Below are 19,795 nucleotides of genomic sequence, written 5' to 3' on the forward strand. Positions count from 1 at the left end.
ACCGGCCTCTCCACCTGTCGTCATCTCTGAATCATCCCGCCCCATTTCGACATCTCTTTTTCCTGCCTCCAGCTCTCGGCCTGGCGCAGGACCCAGCGACAACGGGCCCCGAGAACTCATTCATTCAACAACCGCAGGGTTTACTGGGCGACTTCGGGTGCAAGCCCAGGGCGGCACGCCGGGGCCTGAGGAGCACAGGGCCCTCAGGAGTCGGCTCGCGCGCGGCATGGGGCGGTCCATGGCGGACAGCACGCCAGATCCAACCGGAGTCTAACGGGCCTCCGCCCGCATGTCGCAACAGCTTCCCGGACAGGCCCGCGGGCCGCGCCAGAGTATACCCGGCCCAAGCTGGCTCCACCTCACGCCAGCCCGAGATCCCGCGGGAACAGAGCTCTCGGGCCAGGGCCGCCCGCCAGCCCGCGACCCCGCGTGTCTGGGGATTTGGGGGCCCGCGCTCGAACGCAGTTCTAACGGCTGACTGCAGCGGTTTGACCTTGAAGGCCTGGCACTCCCCCCACCCCCACCCCGAGAGAACCCCGCCTGCAGCACCCGCAGCTCCCCAGGCGCTAGTCTGGGGCCCAAATCCGCTCTCTCTCGCCCCTGGGCTCTTCGCTCTCTTCCCGTAGCCAATCGGATCCCGACGTGGTGAGGGCCAATGGCCGCGGTCAAAGTATCAAGAGTGGTTGAGCCTATCAAAGTTCTCCCTTAAGTTTCTCCCGCCCCCAAGAAAAATCAGTGGGCGGGTTGTTCTTATATGTTGGCCAATCAATGGCCAATAAACAAGAAGCTTCCAAGATCAAAGGGGAAGGGGTGGGACCTAAACCGTAGCAACGCCGCAGGGCGGAGGAATGACAGGCAACTTCTCTAATACCACAGACATCTTTTTCCTACGTAAGCAAAGGGGCGGGGCTAACTTGGCGGCCGCACCAATGGCTGGCTGAGGGGTGTGTCCTTGAGTCAAGCGGGAGCCGGAGGCCCCGGGCTCTCTGGGCCGCGCCTGAGGCGGACACGACGGGGCTGGGGGGCGGTGGCGGCAGCGGCAGCGGCGGCGAGGGTGGGCGCCGCAGCTGGCCCGGGTGGATGGAGTTGGAGGGGCGGGGTGCTGGCGGTGTGGCGGGGGGGCCGGCGGCTGGGCCGGGGCGGAGCCCCGGGGAGTCGGCGCTGCTGGACGGGTGGCTGCAGCGGGGCGTGGGCCGGGGGGCCGGCGGCGGGGAGGCCGGGGCCTGCAGGCCCCCGGTACGGCAGGATCCGGACTCCGGCCCGGACTACGAGGCGCTGCCGGCTGGAGCCACTGTCACCACGCACATGGTGGCGGGCGCCGTGGCAGGGATCCTGGAGCACTGCGTGATGTATCCCATCGACTGCGTCAAGGTGAGACCTGGACCGGCTCCGAATCCGACCTGGGGCTGACCCCACCCCTGGGTCCTGTCCAGAGCCAGGATCCCGGTCGAGAGCCGGAGCCGACATGGGTTTCTTCCTGGCTCCTGCCACCGCCACACGATTCAACCGATACTCCATGCAAGCAAGGTCCCGGCTGGGAATGGAACCCACCCAGGAACCAGGACCCATTTCTAACCGTCAGTGAGATCTGAATCGGGACTGTGGAAAGAAAATCTGTCAGCCAAAGTCCTGGATCCTAGCTGGGACTAAACAGGAATAGGGTGGGATGGGATGGAACAGGTAAGTAATACTGACTTGATTTAAGGTGAAGCCAACTGGGGTGAATCAGACCCTGAATAGGATCTTAATGGCTTGAGATGTTCTCTGGGCGAGTGCTTTTACAAGCTTCTTGCTGTGTCTACCCTTAAAAGTGATGGGGCAGGAACCGAAATCTGGTATCTCTCAGCAAGATGAAGTATTTACTTATTAAATCTTAGCCCATGAGTGACTGGAAATCATTTGTGCAGTCAGAATTCATAGTTCCAGACTGGAAGTAATTTGGGAAAGACCATGTTCAGGAAAAGGTTTCGGTTTCTCTGCAGCAAGCATGATACCCCACCTATTTCCTGAACGTGAAACCTAAACTGGGATTAGGATTTCGTATGTGCAGGGAGCACATCAGCCCCCAAACAAGAGATGGACCTGACAGTGTATTTCTTTAGCCATGTGAAGTTGACAAAAGGGGAGAGTTGCCTAGAAGGGAAGCGTGATGATATTGAAAATGAAAGGGGAGCAACATGAAGGCATGATTCCTGTGAACCTAAAAACTAGTTGTAGCCACAACCAAGCAGACTGGTTAGTGGGTAAAGAAGTCAGGTGCTTCTGGAGAAAGCTAGGTGAAGAGGGGAACAGGTTGTTCTTTACAGTTCTTATTCTTGTGCATTAGCAAAGGTACCAACCTCTAAAAGTGAGGACTAAATTGAATGAAAAGTAAATTCCAGGGGACTGTTGAAATAAATGTATTGACAGAGACTGACACCTCCTTTACATGTTAAGGGTAATAGTCAAACAGTATTCTCACAGCTCTTTGATGTGTGTTTTTTCCTCAAATTAGGAAAATGTTACATATTCAAAAGGAGAGAGTATTGAGTTGGGAAATACAAAGTCATATCTTTTCTGCTTCTCCCTGGTTCTGGTACTCACATGTTTTCTTTTCTTTTTTTTTTTTTAAGATTTTATTTATTTATTTGACAGAGAGATAGAGAACACAAGTAGACAGAGGGAGAGGGAGAAGCAGGCTCCCCGCAGAGCAGGGAGCCCGATGCGGGACTTGATCCCAGGACTCTGGGATCATGACCTGAGCCGAAGGCAGCCGCCCAACCGACTGAGCCACCCAGGCGCCCACATGTTTTCATTAGTAGTGTGAATGAATAAATGGGGAAAGTGCTCATTAAGCTTTGTGACTGACATTGAGTTGATAGTTTTCTAGCACACTGCAAGGCAACTCCTACCAATAGTCATACCTATTGAAACTGGTAGATGCACTTGGTTAAAATGGATATTAGAATTTTAAATACCCTTGTCAATTGAGAGGAATAGAAACAAACAGTAAAATCCATGCGAGAGAAGTAAGAGGATGGTTAATGCTCTAACAGTATTAAAATGTAAAGTGGATAAGTACAAATAAAAAAGATTCAGACATTTATATAGTAAAGTCTAGGTTGAATGACTGTGAGTTGTTAATGCTATATATCAAAAAATTAAAATGACCAAACTGCAAAGTAAAGTAACTTCACTATACTTAGACTGTGAGTAGAGAGCAGGGTCTAGGGTGCTATGTTTCAGGATGTATCAAATGAAAACTAGATCAAAGAAAGCAATGGAAATTATTTAATGACTTGAAAAATACAATGTAATAATGTGACTGACTTAGAAATATTACTATAACTTATCAACTTAAGTGTTGTCCCATTACCTTGGGAGGCTATCTCCTTATTCCATATCTTTACATAATATTGTTGCTGTAAATATTTTATAGATTCCTCTGCTAGAAATGCCTCCAGAATATTTGGGTGAATATTCTTAAAGAGGGAAAAGCTTTGCCCTGTGACAAAATGGAGTTGTTTGTTTGGTTTTTTTTAGTAACAGACCATTCAGAATAAAAAATGACAGATAAGTGGAAGATCAAAATGGGTAATACTGATTGGAGACAAAGAGAAGGTAGGACCAGAAAGCAAGGAGACTGATTTATTCTTGCGGCTGATAAACCCACTGAGGGAACACTTCTGAAAGAGGAGTTCCAGAAATATTTTGCATAATCACAGCATTGCTGGAATAAGTTACTTCTAACCTTCCAAGGTAACTGTTTTGAAGAACAGTTCTTATTCATTTACATAAACTTTGAAGTGTTTGTTTTTAAAAAAATTAGTCATATGACACTACAGTCATGCCTCAAAGCCCTATATTAAAGAAATAATTATTTGATCCAGAGGGGAAAAAGTGCTTCAAAGATACAAAACCTCATTTTAGAAGAATCATTTTCATTTGCCATTAATGCTGGGATTTAAATAACTAGAGGGAACAGCTAGGTTGTAAGATTTAATGTCAGTAGGATGTTAGACATTGTTGTGCACACATGAAAGTTCAGATCTCTTCCTTCAGAAAGGACTTCCCAGTTCACTTGTCCCAGGGCTTCCCAGTTCCTCTTTCACCTAAATGGTGGTGGAGAAGAAGAGCAGCCCAACCATCCCGAAGACTAGAGGCAGGTATCTGAGTTGGAGCCTAAACAGCAACCACCGTGTTTGCAAGTGAAAGTTGACACTGCCTCTTGGCGTGCAAACCTGTGCACCCCAGCCACTTACCAGGGTCAGGTTGATTTAAAGTATCGTTGGGAGGAACCTAGCATAACCTCACCAGGCCATAGTTATTCAGCCAACTATTTATATGGTCACAATAGGGAGGTTTGGGAGCCCAAATATATCCCAGTTTTCCTTTTCTGGGCCTCAGAGGCAAACACCAGACTATCTATAGGGATAGGCTCCGCAGCCAAAGTAGTCAGAATCTTCTCACAATCATCTGGCTAAGTACCCACCTGTCACCAAGGTTTGTTTTTTTTTTTTACTTTTTGGCTTTGTAATGGTGACATAAAGAATCTACTTACAGAATAAGTTAAAGAGAGAACGAGCAAGGGAAATCTTTTCCAAACTCCAGATGTAAACGGTTATCTGTACACATTCACCAATGAAAAGTTAGGAAACATTGGCTTATGTGACTTTCTTGTATCTAATAATAATACTTATTATTCGATAAATGGCACTTGTTTTTGTTTGCCAAGCACTAACTGATGTTCCTTACATATATTTATTCATTTAATCCTTGAAGTAATTTCACAAAGTATACATCATTTTCATTATTTCACAGATGAAGAAAAGGAAGCAAGTTAAGTGGCACCATCATGATTTGAACGCAGTCTGACTCTCAGGCCTTCCATGCAGCCTCCCAGAAGTAGATTTCCAGAGCCAAGCAAGGCACAGAGTTTCACAATAGTGCTCGTTCCTCAACATGACCTCCAGATTAATAGCTGGACATAAAAATCATTATAGCCACAGAGAAACTTTAAAGTAAAAACAAAAAAATACAAAATTAAACCTGATTTCCTAGTGGCTAAGAACCAGTTAGTTGCCTGTGTACAGTTGTGAAATGATGTGTACAAGAGACAACACTGCCATAATCTATAAATTCTACGATATGAACAAATATGTCCAAGAATCGTGTTTGGATACGATAAAAAGCCTTTTATTTCTAGTGCTTCATAAACTACCAGTGGCTTTTACATGCCCTCTTTGAATCCGCACAACAGCCCCATGAGCCATTCCTAGTCTCATGTAAACTCAGGTTAAGTGACAAAACCAAGACCACACATCTAGCAAAGCAGGGGCTCAGACTCAGGCTTTCTGACTCATATGTGGCTTGTCTTTTACCAAACCACTTATCTCCCTATTAGTTCATTTCACTTTTCTTCAAAGCCAGTGTTTGTTTGTTTTTTTAATAATTAAAGGCTATTCATAAACTTGTAGAGATTTCATTTTTCTCCAAAGGAAAGATTTATTGGCTCACACATTTGGGGAGCCATATTGATTTTCTATTTGGCATAGCTTATGCCTGGGTCATTTCCATAGGATATAAGTAGAATTGTGAGTTAGAAGTAGAGGTGTGTATAAAATGTTCAAAGTAACTTTCAGTCCAGGTTTCTCTTGGGGTTGAAAGATGCCAAATTTCTGAGGCCAGACCTTTCGAGGCTGGTTGCCCAAATAATTCCACTGACTTCAGCAGAGCAATGCAATTTCTGAACAGTCTCCCTATACAAGATCAGTTTCAAACAAACCTATGGAAACCAGACCGAGTTTATCTTTATCAGCAGCCGTAGCCAGCAAAAACCTGTGGTCACTGAATATCTCCTCTAATGGATTCTATACCCCTGGGTGATACGAAAGATTCATTAGCATATCCTTTATTGGAAATTTATGGTGTTTGTTTTTTTTTTTTTTTTTTTGAGAAGTAGAATGAATGTGTCAGATTGTAAAAAGTGATACTGTATTTCTGATTGAACTTGCAGTAATTAACCTTTTAAGCTTCCAGTTCTTTGTTAGTAGCAAGCAGGAGAAAATAACTTTAGAGGAATGTGGATTGCTTGCAGCTAACTAGGACCTGTTAATCTGGTTAGTTGTCGTCCGTTCCCCCCCTCGCCCCGCCCCCCGCTCTTGAGAAGAGGCAGTACTCTTGGATTCCAGATGGCCAAAGGAAGGTTCAAATTGAATCAGTAATTGGAGTGAAGCAGGAATTTAAAGTGTACTTGAGCTTTAGTTGCACCTACTGACTCACTGATAGCCTACTTCTTACTTTGTGAACTGGTGCAGATAGCTAAGATTCATTTGTTCATTCATTCATTCTTTCATTCAGCAAACAAATCTTGAGTGCTTCCTCTGTTCCAGGCACTGGACATTGGTTTTATATTGTTAGTCTCCATGCTACCTTAATCTTGAAATGGATCAACAGACAAGAAGAGATTTTCATGAGGAGACACACCCTTCCCCTGAGAGTCGGTGATTTGGGGAATGTTTCGAAAAGATTCATTTCCCAAATTTCAATCCAACTTTGTCCAGGAACATTATACAAAGTGTCTACCATGTACTTTTGTCCCAGTCATTGAATCCTCTGGAAATTCCAAGGATTATATTTCATGAAGGCTGATACTATTTGATGCCAATTTGGGGATTCATTCAGTTTAGAGTAGAGATCTGGAAATCCCTTCAGTTTTAGGGACTAGGCTGGTTTCCACCTTTCATAGTTTCAGGGTAAATGTTCTTTCCCAGGAAATTAGAGTAGTATTGATTACAGTTGCTACCTTTGCCAAGAATTTAACCTACAGGCCCAGCTGCCAATGCCGAATAATCCGAGAAGTTCAGGTAATCATCCAGGATATAACAGAGGATAAGCTATCATCTCATTAATGTAGTGTGTGATCAGGAAGCAGGCCTAGGATCAATGTTGGGCCTCATGCAAATAATGCATAAAGTATGTTGTAGACAGTAAATAGTTGACTTTAAAATCCATTTATAAAGAACTCTTGGCCCAAGTTTATTAAGGCACAAAAGGAACTTCTCCTGAAACACAGGCTTGATATTTGTTGCTGGGGCTATGAATCATTTCAGAGTTCAAGGACACTTCCCAAGTGGTGATATTCTCAGAGACAGCAACGGTGTTCCCCTCATAGATGACTAGCAAAAGAAAGGTCCACATCTTGGAAAGATTGGACACAGATTTGGAAGGAAGTAAAATCGGGTGCCAGTTGGTACTCCTGCACGTTGGCACGATTCCACATAGAAGTGCCCGCAGCCTTAGTGTCGAAGTTGGGAAGTTGCATGAGAAGTTGGCATCACTGACCCTGCACTCCTTTCTATAATTGCAGACCCGGATGCAGAGCCTACAACCTGACCCAGCCGCCCGCTATCGCAATGTGTTGGAGGCACTCTGGAGGATTATAAGAACAGAGGGCCTGTGGAGGCCTATGCGAGGGCTGAACGTCACAGCGACAGGCGCAGGGCCTGCCCACGCCCTCTATTTTGCCTGCTACGAAAAGTTAAAAAAGACATTGAGTGATGTAATCCACCCTGGGGGCAATAGCCATATTGCCAACGGTATTGAGCCTTCCTGTGCTGGTTCCCCCACTTTGTCAACTCTCTGGGCTTTGCTGCTGTCAATGCTTTCCAGTCTCAGCATGGCTTGGAGCTGAAGCTCTGGGCTGGGCTAGGCCAGATTATAGGGGAGGGACTTCCAAACCTGATGTTCTCAGACCTGCTTCAACCCCACCCCTCTTTGGGGACCACCTCAACAAAGTGTTACAGTATCTTCCCTTACCTACCAGCTCTACTCTTTCATCTCCCTGCATCAACTTCTAATGCCCTGGTAATGTGGAGACACACTGAACTACCCCCCCCACACACATTGTGTATTTCTTGATAGTCTGGTGCTGTCCTCCTCGGCAGGATCAGAGGTGACCCAGCCACCCAAGGAGGACATTAATGGAGCCCCTGCTCTTTGCCTCACCTTTTCAGGATCCTAATTGACCAGAGGCAGTTTGTGTTGATGACATGACCAGGCCTCAACAAGTGAATTGGGGTGGGGACAAGGGACTTATGCACAGAGAAACCAGAGGGTTGGAGGTTATGTGGAAGTAAGGGAAGAGAAAGCAGCCTGTTGCTTGAGGATTGAAAACCAAATTGAGAGTGGAGAGGAGTGGTGAGGGATATGGCAGTTCAGGACCCAAAGGAAAGGTCTAGTCAGACAGATGTAGAGTTTGGAGATGGACTGGGCAGCACAGGGGCAGCAAGATGGAAGATGAGATGCTATAGGTCAAATCTGACCACCCCGCCGCCCCTCATGTTCTCCCTCCACTGGAGGCAGCTGATGCCGGCATCCCTTGGCCTCAGTGGCTCTGGTTCCTATCTGGGGCGTGAACTGTGTTTATTCTCAGAACTGTCTTTATAAAATCTGGGCTGTTTTCCTAGGCTCTTCCAGGCCTTCCTAGTATACCTATGGTCACCTAGATTGGTGACCTTACTAAGCTGGTGGGAGCAAATATCTTCATTACTCAGAATGGGGGTTTAGGAGTAAGGGGTCCCCATCTTTTGAACTGGCTCTTACATCTCTCACCCTACTGTGGCTTGGCCACCCCCCCACCCCCCCACCCCAGGCCTCGGTGGATGGTTTGACCTCTCCTGGCCTTGCATGTGGCAGTTGTTTTCTCCTTTGCAGGTGCGGCCGGGTGTGTAGCAACATTACTGCATGATGCAGCCATGAATCCAGCAGAAGGTAATGATTCCGCCGCCTTTCCCTCTGTGGGCAGCTGCATCGCCATCTCTGGGCTTTTCCTTTATTTCTGCCTGCGGAAGAAAGCCAGGGAGCAGCTGGCCGGTTTGGGGGGAAAGCCTTTCTCTGCTGCTGTGCCTTACCAGTAGAGGGCACTCCCTCCATGTTGTCGGCACTGAGGAGGAGCCCCTAGGAAGCAAACTCATTGAGATTCCATTCGTCTTTGGGGCTTCTCTGAAAAAAGATATGGCTCTACTTGGCCTATTCCTGGGCCTTCTTGGAAGTCCTCTCTGTAGTAGATTTGATCTCCTCTGAAAATTTAACAGATTATTTCACTTTTCTTCAAAGAGGTGAAGTAGGAATGAAAGGGTAAATTGTAGAGCTCAGTTCCTGCATGGCTGCTTGGATCTTGGCTTTCTAGGTGGAGAATGAGGTACTCAAACAAATATGAAGGGATAACATGGTTGCCATGTTCTTTAAATTCCAGTTCTTTACCTGTCTTGGCAAGGTCATGGTGTGGAAAGGGCCAAACCTAAGCTGAAGATCTAGAGCTTACACCATGTTATCCACTTGAGGGAGTAGATGTTTGGAAACTGAAGCCACAGTCTTCTTGGTTAAGAATTTTGTTTTCTTTTTGGTAGCCTTTCTCCTCTAGGAGGATTAACTATCCTCGTGTCATAAGAGTTGGGTGCTCTGCATACTTGAGGATTGGGATTATTAGGGCTATCTGTTCATTATTATGTTCACTGCCACTGAGTCATTTCTTGTCTTGAGTTTTATGAACGGGTAAGATAATGATAGTAGGTAGGTACTTATTTCAAGGAAACCCTCTGGAGTCTCTAAATCATACATGTATTATGTGTTCACTGGTTGGCTGGTTTTTTTTTTTTTTAAGATCTTATTTATTTATTTGAGAGTGAGAGAGAGCATGAGCAGGGGAAGGGGCAGAGGGAGAAGCAGACTCCCCACTGGGCAGGGAGCCTGATGCGGGGCTCCATCCCAGGACCCCGGGATCATGACCTGAGCTGAAGGCAGACACCCAACCGAGTCACCCAGGTGCCGCTCACTGGTTGGTTTTAAAGAAATCCTACTAGAAGTGGGTCTGTTATTTTTTGGCCCTTTATCAGTTAAGGAAACCTTAACGTATGAGACATTAATGTATTAACGTATTAGTGACAGCTCACTCATATTTTTTTCTCTCTCTCCGTTCCAATGGCTGACCCGCTGACTTGGGACTCTGAATCTGGATACGCTTGCTCACCGGTTGATTGCTGGCATCTGTTTCCTTCCGTCTTGTTGACGGCACCACCAGTGGTCAAGCAGAGGATGCAGATGTACAACTCACCGTACCACCGGGTGACAGACTGTGTACGGGCAGTGTGGCAAAATGAAGGGGCCGGCGCCTTTTATCGTAGCTACACCACGCAGCTGACCATGAATGTGCCCTTCCAAGCCATTCACTTCATGACCTATGAGTTCCTGCAGGAGCACTTTAACCCCCAGAGACGGTACAACCCCAGCTCCCACGTTCTCTCTGGAGCCTGTGCTGGAGCTGTAGCTGCTGCTGCCACAACCCCACTGGACGTTTGCAAAACACTGCTCAACACCCAGGAATCCCTGGCTTTGAACTCGAACATCACAGGACACATCACAGGCATGGCCAGTGCCTTCAGGACGGTGTATCAAGTAGGCGGGGTGACCGCCTACTTCCGAGGGGTGCAGGCTCGAGTCATTTACCAGATCCCCTCCACAGCCATCGCATGGTCTGTGTACGAGTTCTTCAAATACCTGATCACCAAGCGGCAAGAAGAGCGGAGGGCAGGCAAGTGAAGTGAAGCGGCGGAGAACGCTGCCCAGCGCTCAGCACTGCTGCGTTCTGCCTGCTCCGGCCGCGTTCTCCGTCTCCTGGCATGCTCCAGCCTGAGTGGAGTTGGAAGGGAGGCAGAGTGCTCCCCCCAGGCCCATGTTTTGGCTAACACCAGTGCCTGTCAGCCTCCGTGGCCGCCACCTTTCCTTCCGGGCCCTCAGCAAGTGCAGCAAAGCACACCACAGCACCTTTGACAACCTCTCTCCAGCCTGGGCCTGATGACCTGCTCTAGACTGTTCTCGAGGGATAAGCAGCTCATTCCCGTGGTTCCTAATAAAAAGCCTTTAAATTCAATGGTTTCCTTGGGTTTGTTCTGCCGAAGGGGAAGTGAAATGCTGTCAACTGCTCTTGACTATAAGCATCAATCAAGGGGCGCAAAGGGAAGGTTTATCGCGTATGTCCATAGTTTGGGTTTCTGCTGATTTTCACAGTGACTTAAGACATTGGAGCCCTACTCCCTTTGTTTTACAATAGACTTCAAGGAATCTCCCTGAGGGCAGGAACATGGCCTTTGACAGATCCTAGCTAAACAGGCACTCTTGATCCCCACTACTGCCTTCTCCCTGGGACAGTGGCGTGCCAACAGAAGAGGTAGATTACTCTCCCAGCTCTGCCTGCCAAAGTACAACTTCCCATGTGGCACTTTGTTTGCTAATGTCATTGCAGAACAGGAGTTATTCAGTGAAGCTGCAAGACCTAAAGATTATGTGGTAAATAATAATACCTTTCATTTGGCTTTAAGGCTTTTACAAAGTACTTTACTGTACATGACTTCATTTGGTTCTCACAAAATCTGTGAAGTAGGCAGTGCAAGCATCATCTCTATTTTACAGGTAAGGAAAGCTCAGAGAGGCTGTCCCTTGCTCAAGTTCTCACAGCAAGTGCAGAACTGAAACCCCAACCCAGATCTTTTGCTCCCGGAAGTGAACCTAATTGTGCCTTCCTGCAGACAGGAAATGCGTAGAGGGCACATACTGCAACCTGCCTCCTGAGGGAGCTCCCCCCTGACAACCACTTAGGCTCTGTCTGGAGACTTCCAGGGATGGGGCTTTCACTGCTTCCTGGGTTGGTCTGTTCCTTTGTTTGGATAGCACCAGTTATTAGCAAGTTCTTCAGCACAGAGTGGAAATCTACCTCCAAGAACACCCATCTATCATCCTTGTTATGTCATCTGTCATTCATTCATTCACTAAGTAACTACTGAGTGTCTCTGTGTCAGACACTGATGTTGGGGTTATAGTGATAAATAAAACCATCCCAGCCGTCAACGAGCTTATTGTTTGGAGAGGAAGGCAAATGTAAACAGGCACCTACAAGATCAAATGACAAGAAACGTGTAAGAATACCCAGCCTGGCTTTGGGTGACTAGGGGAGGCTTCTGGAGGAAGTGACATTTGAGGTGACACCTGGAAGGCAAATTAGCTAAACTAGGCGAAGAGAGGAAGGGAAATGTTCTAGGCAAAAACCTAGAGGAGAGAGGTGAGAGAGAGTAAGAAGTGTTCAGAGTTCAGTGCGCAAGGGACTTGGCAGGGCTGACAATCTGAGCAAGGCATGCACCTGGAGAGCAAAGCAGAGGCTGAGTCTTAAAAGCAATGCTAAGGAGTTTAGAGTTTATCCTAAAGGCAATACAGAGGCATTACAGGGTTTTAAGCAGAGGTGTGGTGTGATCAGATTTACAATTTAAACAGATCACTGAGGCTCTCTGAGGAGGGATTAGAGGAGCAAGACTGGACGGGCAGGCCGACCTACTGGGAGGCTGTCACAGTCACGCAGGCAGGGCTGCCCGGTGGCCTGGACCGGGACTGGGGCAAGGGAGACAGAACGTGCCAGACTGGCACGATGTTAGGGTTGCAATAGAAATCCGTTACAGAATAAATCTTGTCCTCCTCCCACCTGACAGCGCTTCAAGAATCTGTGGAGAACCGTGTCCAAATACACTTGAAAAAAACCGTCAAGGCAACAGCAGGCCCTCCTGTTCTAAACCTTGCTTAAGCTGCACTGCCCCTCGGCTTTAGCGATGGAAAAGAGAGATGGTAATGGCTAAATGGTGGCCACTGGAGTTTGAGTCGCCCATGGAGTGAAATGAGCACGAGGAAATCATTGCAGAGGCCATTTCACGGGGTTTGCCGGCAAAAATATAAGAGAGTCACTGCCTCCCAGCACAGATGGAATGTGAGAACAAAGGGCTGCCTCTCCAGACCTGTCCCTGCAGTCGGCTGGACAGAGCTGCTGTCTGGCGTGTATGCAGACCACAGGAAGCACTGTGGCAGTATGACCATTTCTTAACAATAGGAGATGGGGTAACGTCTGAAAGGATGATAGTCACTAAAGATTCTCTCAGCTCTAATGTCGTTCGCGAACAATGAGAAAAGAAGGCAAAAGTCACCTTCCAGTCTCCAATTGTGCCCTAGCTGCTGGAAGACCGTTGGTTTGGAATCCGGACAGGGCCTTAGGTTCTGCAGGTCTCTTCGTCCAATCTCTAGAGCAGACAGAGACAGAACAGTGTGAGACGGCTGAACAATCTTGGTTCCTGAATACCCGGGTCAGGAGCCAAGCTTTGCTTTCATCCCCATGAGAGCTGTGGGCATTTGGGGCATTCCCAGGTCCAGGGCCTCTCTGGAAAGCCAGGTAGGTCATGTGGCACCTTGAGGATCCAGGACCAAGCCACTATCAAGTGCTCAATTCCTGCACAGTGCTATGCCATGCAAGAAATCGTGCCAAAGCAACAAAAGAAGTCACAGGTTAGCCAGAGAAAACTTTCCTTCTTAATTGTAGAGACAAGACTAACATGAATGAAACAATCTTGTAATAACAAGACAGAACACAGCCATGTAGTAGATTATACAGAACCAACAAGAAGAGTTAGAGACAGAAAAGATAAGTGTAGGTCAGAGTTAAAGGGAAAGAGGAGGCTTTGATGAATAGAATTAAAAAATAATTTTGTAAAAGCCAATAAAAGTCAAATCATGCTAATTTTATAAAACTTCTAAAAATAGATAAAAAGAAAGTACCTCCAATCCCATTACCTAGAGAATACGACAACATTTTGATGTACTCATCATCCAGTATTTTTTCTACGCATTTTTTTGTTAACATTCAAAATTCAGGGGTGCCTGGGTGGCTCAGATGGTTAAGCGTCTGCCTTTGGCTCAGGTAGTGATCCCAGGGTCCTGGGATTGAGCCCCACATCGGGCTCCTGGCTCAGCAGGGAACCTGCTTCTGCCTCTCGCCCTGCTTGTGCTCTCTCTCTCTCTGTATCTCTCTGTCTCAGATGAATAAATAAAGTCTTTAAAAAAAAATTCAAAATTCAGGTCACACTGTAACCAGCTTCTTTCACATGATAGTACATGGTGCCCATCTTTCCATATTATTAAATCTTCCATCACTTCCACGTAAATAGCCACACAACATTCCATTATATGAATGTACAATAGCTTATTCTGTCAGTCACTCAGTTGCACCCTTGTAATAATTTATTGTCAAGAGCATTGCTGTGGGTAGGTAGAATCTGAATGACAAAAAGGAGAGCAGGCTGGTGTGCAGAGAGGGTTCTGAGTGGGGAGTCAGTTTGGCGCCACCTCTCTGCAGACACTGAAGAGATCCTGGCTGGAGATTTGGGGTTGGAGGGGAGGACGGGAGTCCCCCTGGAGAATGTCAGAGGTGGGAGGGTTCTTGGAAGTCATCTTGCTCAGCATCCCTCCTGGAACCCCACCTCACTCTGCAGCATCCCTGAGAGGGGGTTCCCCATCCCCACTCCTGTGTCCGGGAGCTCACTGCTGCTCGAGGCCATCCATGACATTGCTGCCAAGTTCATTGCTGTTAGAAAGTTCATTCTTCATGGTCTCCTGCCGCCATTCTAGGATCACGTCACAGCCCTGCTAAGTTGCTGAATTTCCTCACCATGGCCAACAGGGCTTCCCATCAATGGGCTCCCGCCCATCCCTCTAACCCCAGCGTACCACACAAACATGAGGCATTCAAAACAAACACGTATTTTCTTGAGAATCTAAAATATTCCTCCTGTTGTCTCCACTCGTTGATTTAGGAGGCTTGGTAAACAATAGTCTGTCTAAACTATCAGAAACTTCACACGATTGATGTTCAGACTGGACGTGCAGTGTTTTGTGACTTCCTGCCACCTAAGGCTGGTAAGTAGAGAAGTCCTGTGGGTGCTGCGCACAATATTCCACGTGTCGTCAGAGCTCCACACACACCGCCTTACCCCCCGCCCCCACAGCCCACATTCACACAGCAAAAACAAAGGAGAGTAATTCTTTCTATTGAGGCACCTAGGTCTCCCCATGGTTTCCACCTAGGATCTCCTTCTGCCTGCTGGAGCAGCACGGAATCAGACTAACCATTCTTCTGACAGCCCTTCACAACTATGAAGACAGCTGTCATGGCACTCAGGGAGGGCCAGATTATGGGGAGCCTGAAGGCCAGACAGAGGTGTCTAGACTTGACTTGGCAGCTAATGAGGAGCTCTTGCGGTTCTTAAGCAGGGAAGGAGATGACTGAAGTCATGTCTGAGGACAACACCAACAGCCCAGACAGAGGACGACCTGCAGAGGGAGCCAGCTAGAGATGGGAGCTCTGGCCGAGGGGCTGTCATCATCTAGAAAAGAGGAACCTGGGAAAGGTAGTTACCAGAAGATGAAAGGGACTTGCTGGTTTAGACATTCCTGCGGGAATGGACCTGTAGGCCGTCTTGCACTCCTCTGGTGTGTCTTGTCTCCCTAGACTGGGGGAACCTGTAGCATCATGCCTCTTTGGCACCAGCCCCTGCACTGGGCTTGAGTAGCCACCTGCTGACAGTGGGATGAATATACTGCTGTGGGCAGACACTGAGGTTTGCCCTGGGGCAGTGGTGCTGGGTTAGGAATGGGCCATCTCACTTCACAAACGTGTACTGAGCAGGTAGGGGTCCCGGGGTAGATGCTGGGCCTATGTGATGGTCAGTTTTTTGGGGACAATGTGGCGAGGCTATCATCTCCAGTTTTTCAGTCAAATACTGACCTAGACATTGCTGGGAAGGTATTTGTGGATATCATCAGTTTAAGTAAGGAAGATTATCCTAGATAATCTGGGCGGGCCTCATTCAATCAGTGGAAAGGTCTTAAGAGCAGAACTGAAGTTTGCCTGAAGAAGTTCCACCTGTGAACTGCAGCTTTAGCTAGTGCCCAAGAGAACGTGTGTGTGTGTGTGTGTGTGTGTGTGTAGAAACAGGTATTGTATAAACGTGTATATGTGTGTGTATATATTCTAATTCAATACCATATGTGTGTATATATGTAACATTGATACAAAATTATTATCTGATCTACAGGTCATATGCAAATTTCACCAACTGTTCCAACAACGTCCTACTTCATGGCTGTTTCTTCCCCCTAACCCGGCATCCAATCCAGGATCACACATTGCACTTACTGCATATTCATATCTCTTTAAGTCTTCTTTAATCTAGATCAGGTCCTCAGCTTTTCATTAATCTCATGGACTCGATTTTTTTTTTAATTTAGATTACAGGCCAGTTATTCTGTCGAATGGCCTTTAGTTTGACGACGGTTCCCCATTATTAGATTCAGGCTGTGCAGTTTTGGCAGATGCACCGTAGAGATGATACCGAGTCCTTCTCAGGACATGGTATCAGGACGCACACGAGGTTGGTTTGTCTCTTCATTGGTATCATTAACTGATTTAATGTTTATGGTTGTGTTCACCAGGTCAATCCATGGTAGAATTACTAATTTTCCCTTTGAAGCTAGTAAGTAATCTGTACAGAGGGGCTTTCAGTTTATGTAAATATCCTGTTCATCATCAAACTTCCAAGTTGTAGCATCCACTGATGATTCTTGTCTATGTCAATTATTACTAATGGTTGCACAATGATGATATTCTAGCTTCATCATTCCTTCTACATTTATTTGTTGATATTCTTCTATGAGAGAGAGTTCTCCCTTATTTATTTATTATTTATATTAGTATGAGCTCATGGTTTCTTTTTTAAAGTTTTTTATTTTAATTCCAGTATAGTTAACATACAGTGTTATATTAATTTCAGGTGTACAATACAGTGACTCAACAATTCTATACATGACTCACTGACCATCACGATAAGTGTACTCTTCATCCCCTCTACCTATTTCACCCTTCCCCCCGACCTCCCCTCCATAACCATCAGACTATATAGTTGAGTCTGTTTCTTGGTTTCTCTCTCTCTCACTCTCACTTTTCTTTTCCTTTGTTTGCTTTGTTTCTTGAATTCCACAAATGAGTGCAATCATATGGTATTTGTCTTTCTCTGATTCATTTTACTTAGCATTATATTCTCTAGCTCCACCCATGTTGTTGCAAATGATAAAATTTCATTCTTTTTATGGCTGAATAATATTCCTCTGTGTGTGTGTGTGTGTGTGTGTGTGTGTGTGTGTGAGAGAGAGAGACATCTTCTTTATCTTCATCTATTGATGGACATTTGGGCTACTTCCAAAATTTGGCTATTGTAAACAATGCTGCAGTAAACATAGGGGTGCATGTATCCCTTTGAATTACTGTTTTTGTATTTTGGGGGGTAAATACCCAGTAGCATGATTACTGAATCATACGGTAGTTCTATTTTTAGCATTTTGAGGAACCTCCATACTGTTTTCTATCTTGGCTATACCAGTACATTCCCACCAACAGTGCACAAATGTTCCTTTTTCTCCACATCCTCACCAACACTTGTTACTTCTTGTGTTGTTGATTCTAGCCATTCTGACAGGCATGAGGTGGTATCTCATTGTCATTTTGATTTCCCTGATGATGAGTGACATTGAGCATCTTTTCATGTGTCAGTTGACCTGTATGTCTTCTTTGGAGAATGTCTCTGTCTTCTGCCCATTTTTAAATTGGATTATTTATTTTTTGGGTGTTGAGTTGTGTAAGTTCTTTATATATTCTGGATACTATGAGTTCATAGATTCTTATTTTATTCTATGAATGCTCTGTGGGAATGTTACTATTGTTATTTAATGTTCAGATTGCCTGAGACTTGACCAGTGGGAGCCTCTTCTGATTCCTCTGTCCTTTTGACATATTGCCACTATCTTTTTAGCACCTCCTTGATTTCTGGAACAACATGATATTCTAGGTTCATCTTGTATCTTCCCTCTCTGAGCCCTGAAACCAGCCATTTCTCCAAAGAGTCCTGGTTCCTTTTAGTGGTGAAAGGTATTTAGAAACCAAGATCTAGATGCCAGGGGTGCTCAGGGCTACTGGGTGTCCACTTCTAAGCCTTTTAGCAGACAGAACTAAGAAATATAAGTTGATACTGATATCTTATTTCTATATCTGTACATGCACACAACCATGAACTCATATAGACACCTCCCATTCTAATTCAATACCATAAGATTGATTTTAGTCTTCCTTCTCTTTATCTTTGTAACTCTCTTCTCCAACAGCAAGAACTGGCTCCCATTATCCTCAATATATTTATTCATTGCTCAGTTCTACAGCACACAAAAACATTTTAGGATTGCTAGCCCATGCCACTATAGGAAAAACTCCTTCAACTAGAATTCAATATTCATTAGTTTTTGTTTGTTTGTTTACTCTCCCTTCAGGATGGTAATGTTATTTATTTGAAATAGAGTTAGGTTCATTCGTTTCTATTTGTGTTCCATTTTTAGGTGGTTTTGAGGGTTTTTTTTCCCCCTCTCCTAATCCTTGTTACTTTTTTTTAAGAGCAGAAGTATTCTTTACCTAGGGCCTGTGGGTTTGTGGATGGGTTTGATGGGGTCTATAAACCCCCTGGAGTTTAATGCAAACTATTGGATATGTGTGCACCTTTTCTGGAGAAAGAATCCATAGCTTTCAAAATATTCTCAAAGTGGACTTTAACCCAAAAAGTTTAGGGGAGCAAGAGAAAAGAGCAGGAATCCAGGAGCCCTCTTTAGAAGTCTCCTACAAGCGGGGGAGAAAGTTCCACCAGCTTATAAGATTCTCCAGAGAAGACAGGTTCCCATTTATCTTGTATCTGTGCCAAGCGCCAAGCACACACACAAATGCCAAGCAAATGGAAACCAAAGGAGGGAAGAGAAACTTGGGAGCAAATCTGCACATGGAGCTCAGGACTGCTCTCTCCCAGGGAGGCCTAGAACCAAACCAGAGTACAGAGAGGTGGGTGGGGGAAAGGGGAACCCAGCCTGGACATTTGTCTATAGGTATACACAGAAAACTAAACTAGGAGAAAAATCTCAGTTTGCTGAAGAGACACTGACCCAAGGCTCTGACATACTCCTTGCATGGGTTTCTTTCCATTTCAAGGTCCCTGAAATTAGAGAACAAGAGCAATTATACCTGAGTAGGAGAGCGGTGAGTCATGCAGGGTTTACCATTTGCAGGCATGAGTTAAAAGCTTTCCCTGGGTGTGGTGGGAGGTAGGGACTCACCTTGGCATCTGACATAAGATGTTTCATGGAAGGGTGGAACTGCTCCTCAAGGGACTTCTGCTGCTAAAGAGGGGTCTTCTCTCTCTCTCTCTCTCTCTCAAATGAATAAATAAAGTCTTTTAAAAAAAGGAGGGGCACCTGGGTGGCTCAGATGGTTAAGCATCTGCCTTTGGCTCAGGTCATGATCTCAGGGTCCTGGGATTGAGCCCCATGTTGTGATCCCTGCTCAGCGGGGAGTCTGCTTCTCCCTCTCCCTCTGCCCCTCCCCCTGCCTGTGCTCTCTCTGCCTCTCTCTCTCTCTCAAATGAATAAATAAAATCTTAAAAAAAAAAAAAAGAGGGGCCTAGAATGGAGACAATGAAGTGAGAGCCTCATGGTCAAGGACAACCTCCTCAGATGTGTATAGCACATCCCACTATGTGCCAGCCAGGAATCCAAAAGAAACCAAAAACCTAGTCTGTGCCACATGGCTCAAAGCCTGTCTAGAAAGTCATGGGCAGGCCAAAACAAAATCATAGAACACAAACTGAGCCCATACAAGCTGAGTGATCTTTGTGGTGGGTAAACCAGAGGAAGTTTCCTAAAGGAAGGAGCTGATATGGACTGTCAAGGGTTGAGACTGAGGAAAGATGAGAGAAGAGACAAGGGTGCTCCACTTGGCAGTGACAGCTCAAGGGATAAGCAGAGGTCTGGGGAAGAGAGGTCAGATCCCAACAGCAGAGAAGGGGGTTTGCATCGAAGACCG

The 19,795-nt window shown here is 46.0% G+C and overlaps 1 protein-coding gene across 2 annotated transcripts; it reads left to right on the forward strand.

The window, feature by feature from the left end:
* The first annotated feature begins 1,065 nt into the window (after positions 1-1,065).
* SLC25A28 (solute carrier family 25 member 28) lies at positions 1,066-10,909 on the forward strand. 2 transcript variants are annotated; one of them, XM_006741140.3, is made up of 4 exons: positions 1,066-1,371; positions 7,349-7,577; positions 8,695-8,751; positions 10,061-10,909. In XM_006741140.3, the coding sequence occupies exons 1-4, from the start codon at positions 1,081-1,083 to the stop codon at positions 10,576-10,578; spliced, it is 1,095 nt and encodes a 364-aa protein (XP_006741203.1). In that variant the 5' UTR covers positions 1,066-1,080; the 3' UTR covers positions 10,579-10,909. The 2 variants fall into 2 exon arrangements, with proteins under 2 accessions (XP_006741203.1, XP_030892385.1); XM_031036525.2 differs by lacking the exon at positions 1,066-1,371 and adding an exon at positions 1,389-1,680.
* The last annotated feature ends 8,886 nt before the right edge of the window (positions 10,910-19,795 follow it).

Source organism: Leptonychotes weddellii, chromosome 6 (genome assembly GCF_054177405.1).
Source record: "Leptonychotes weddellii isolate Sample4059 chromosome 6, ASM5417740v2, whole genome shotgun sequence".
NCBI classification, from domain to species: Eukaryota; Metazoa; Chordata; class Mammalia; order Carnivora; family Phocidae; genus Leptonychotes; species Leptonychotes weddellii.

Excerpts from the sequence above, each read along its gene's own strand:
- SLC25A28 (XM_006741140.3), top strand. The coding sequence starts at position 1,081 with ATGGAGTTGGAGGGGCGGGGTGCTGGCGGTGTGGCGGGGGGGCCGGCG. Across the intron at positions 1,372-7,348 it reads ATCCCATCGACTGCGTCAAG|ACCCGGATGCAGAGCCTACA; the intron begins GTGAGACCTGGA and ends CTATAATTGCAG. Across the intron at positions 8,752-10,060 it reads AGCCATGAATCCAGCAGAAG|TGGTCAAGCAGAGGATGCAG; the intron begins GTAATGATTCCG and ends CGGCACCACCAG.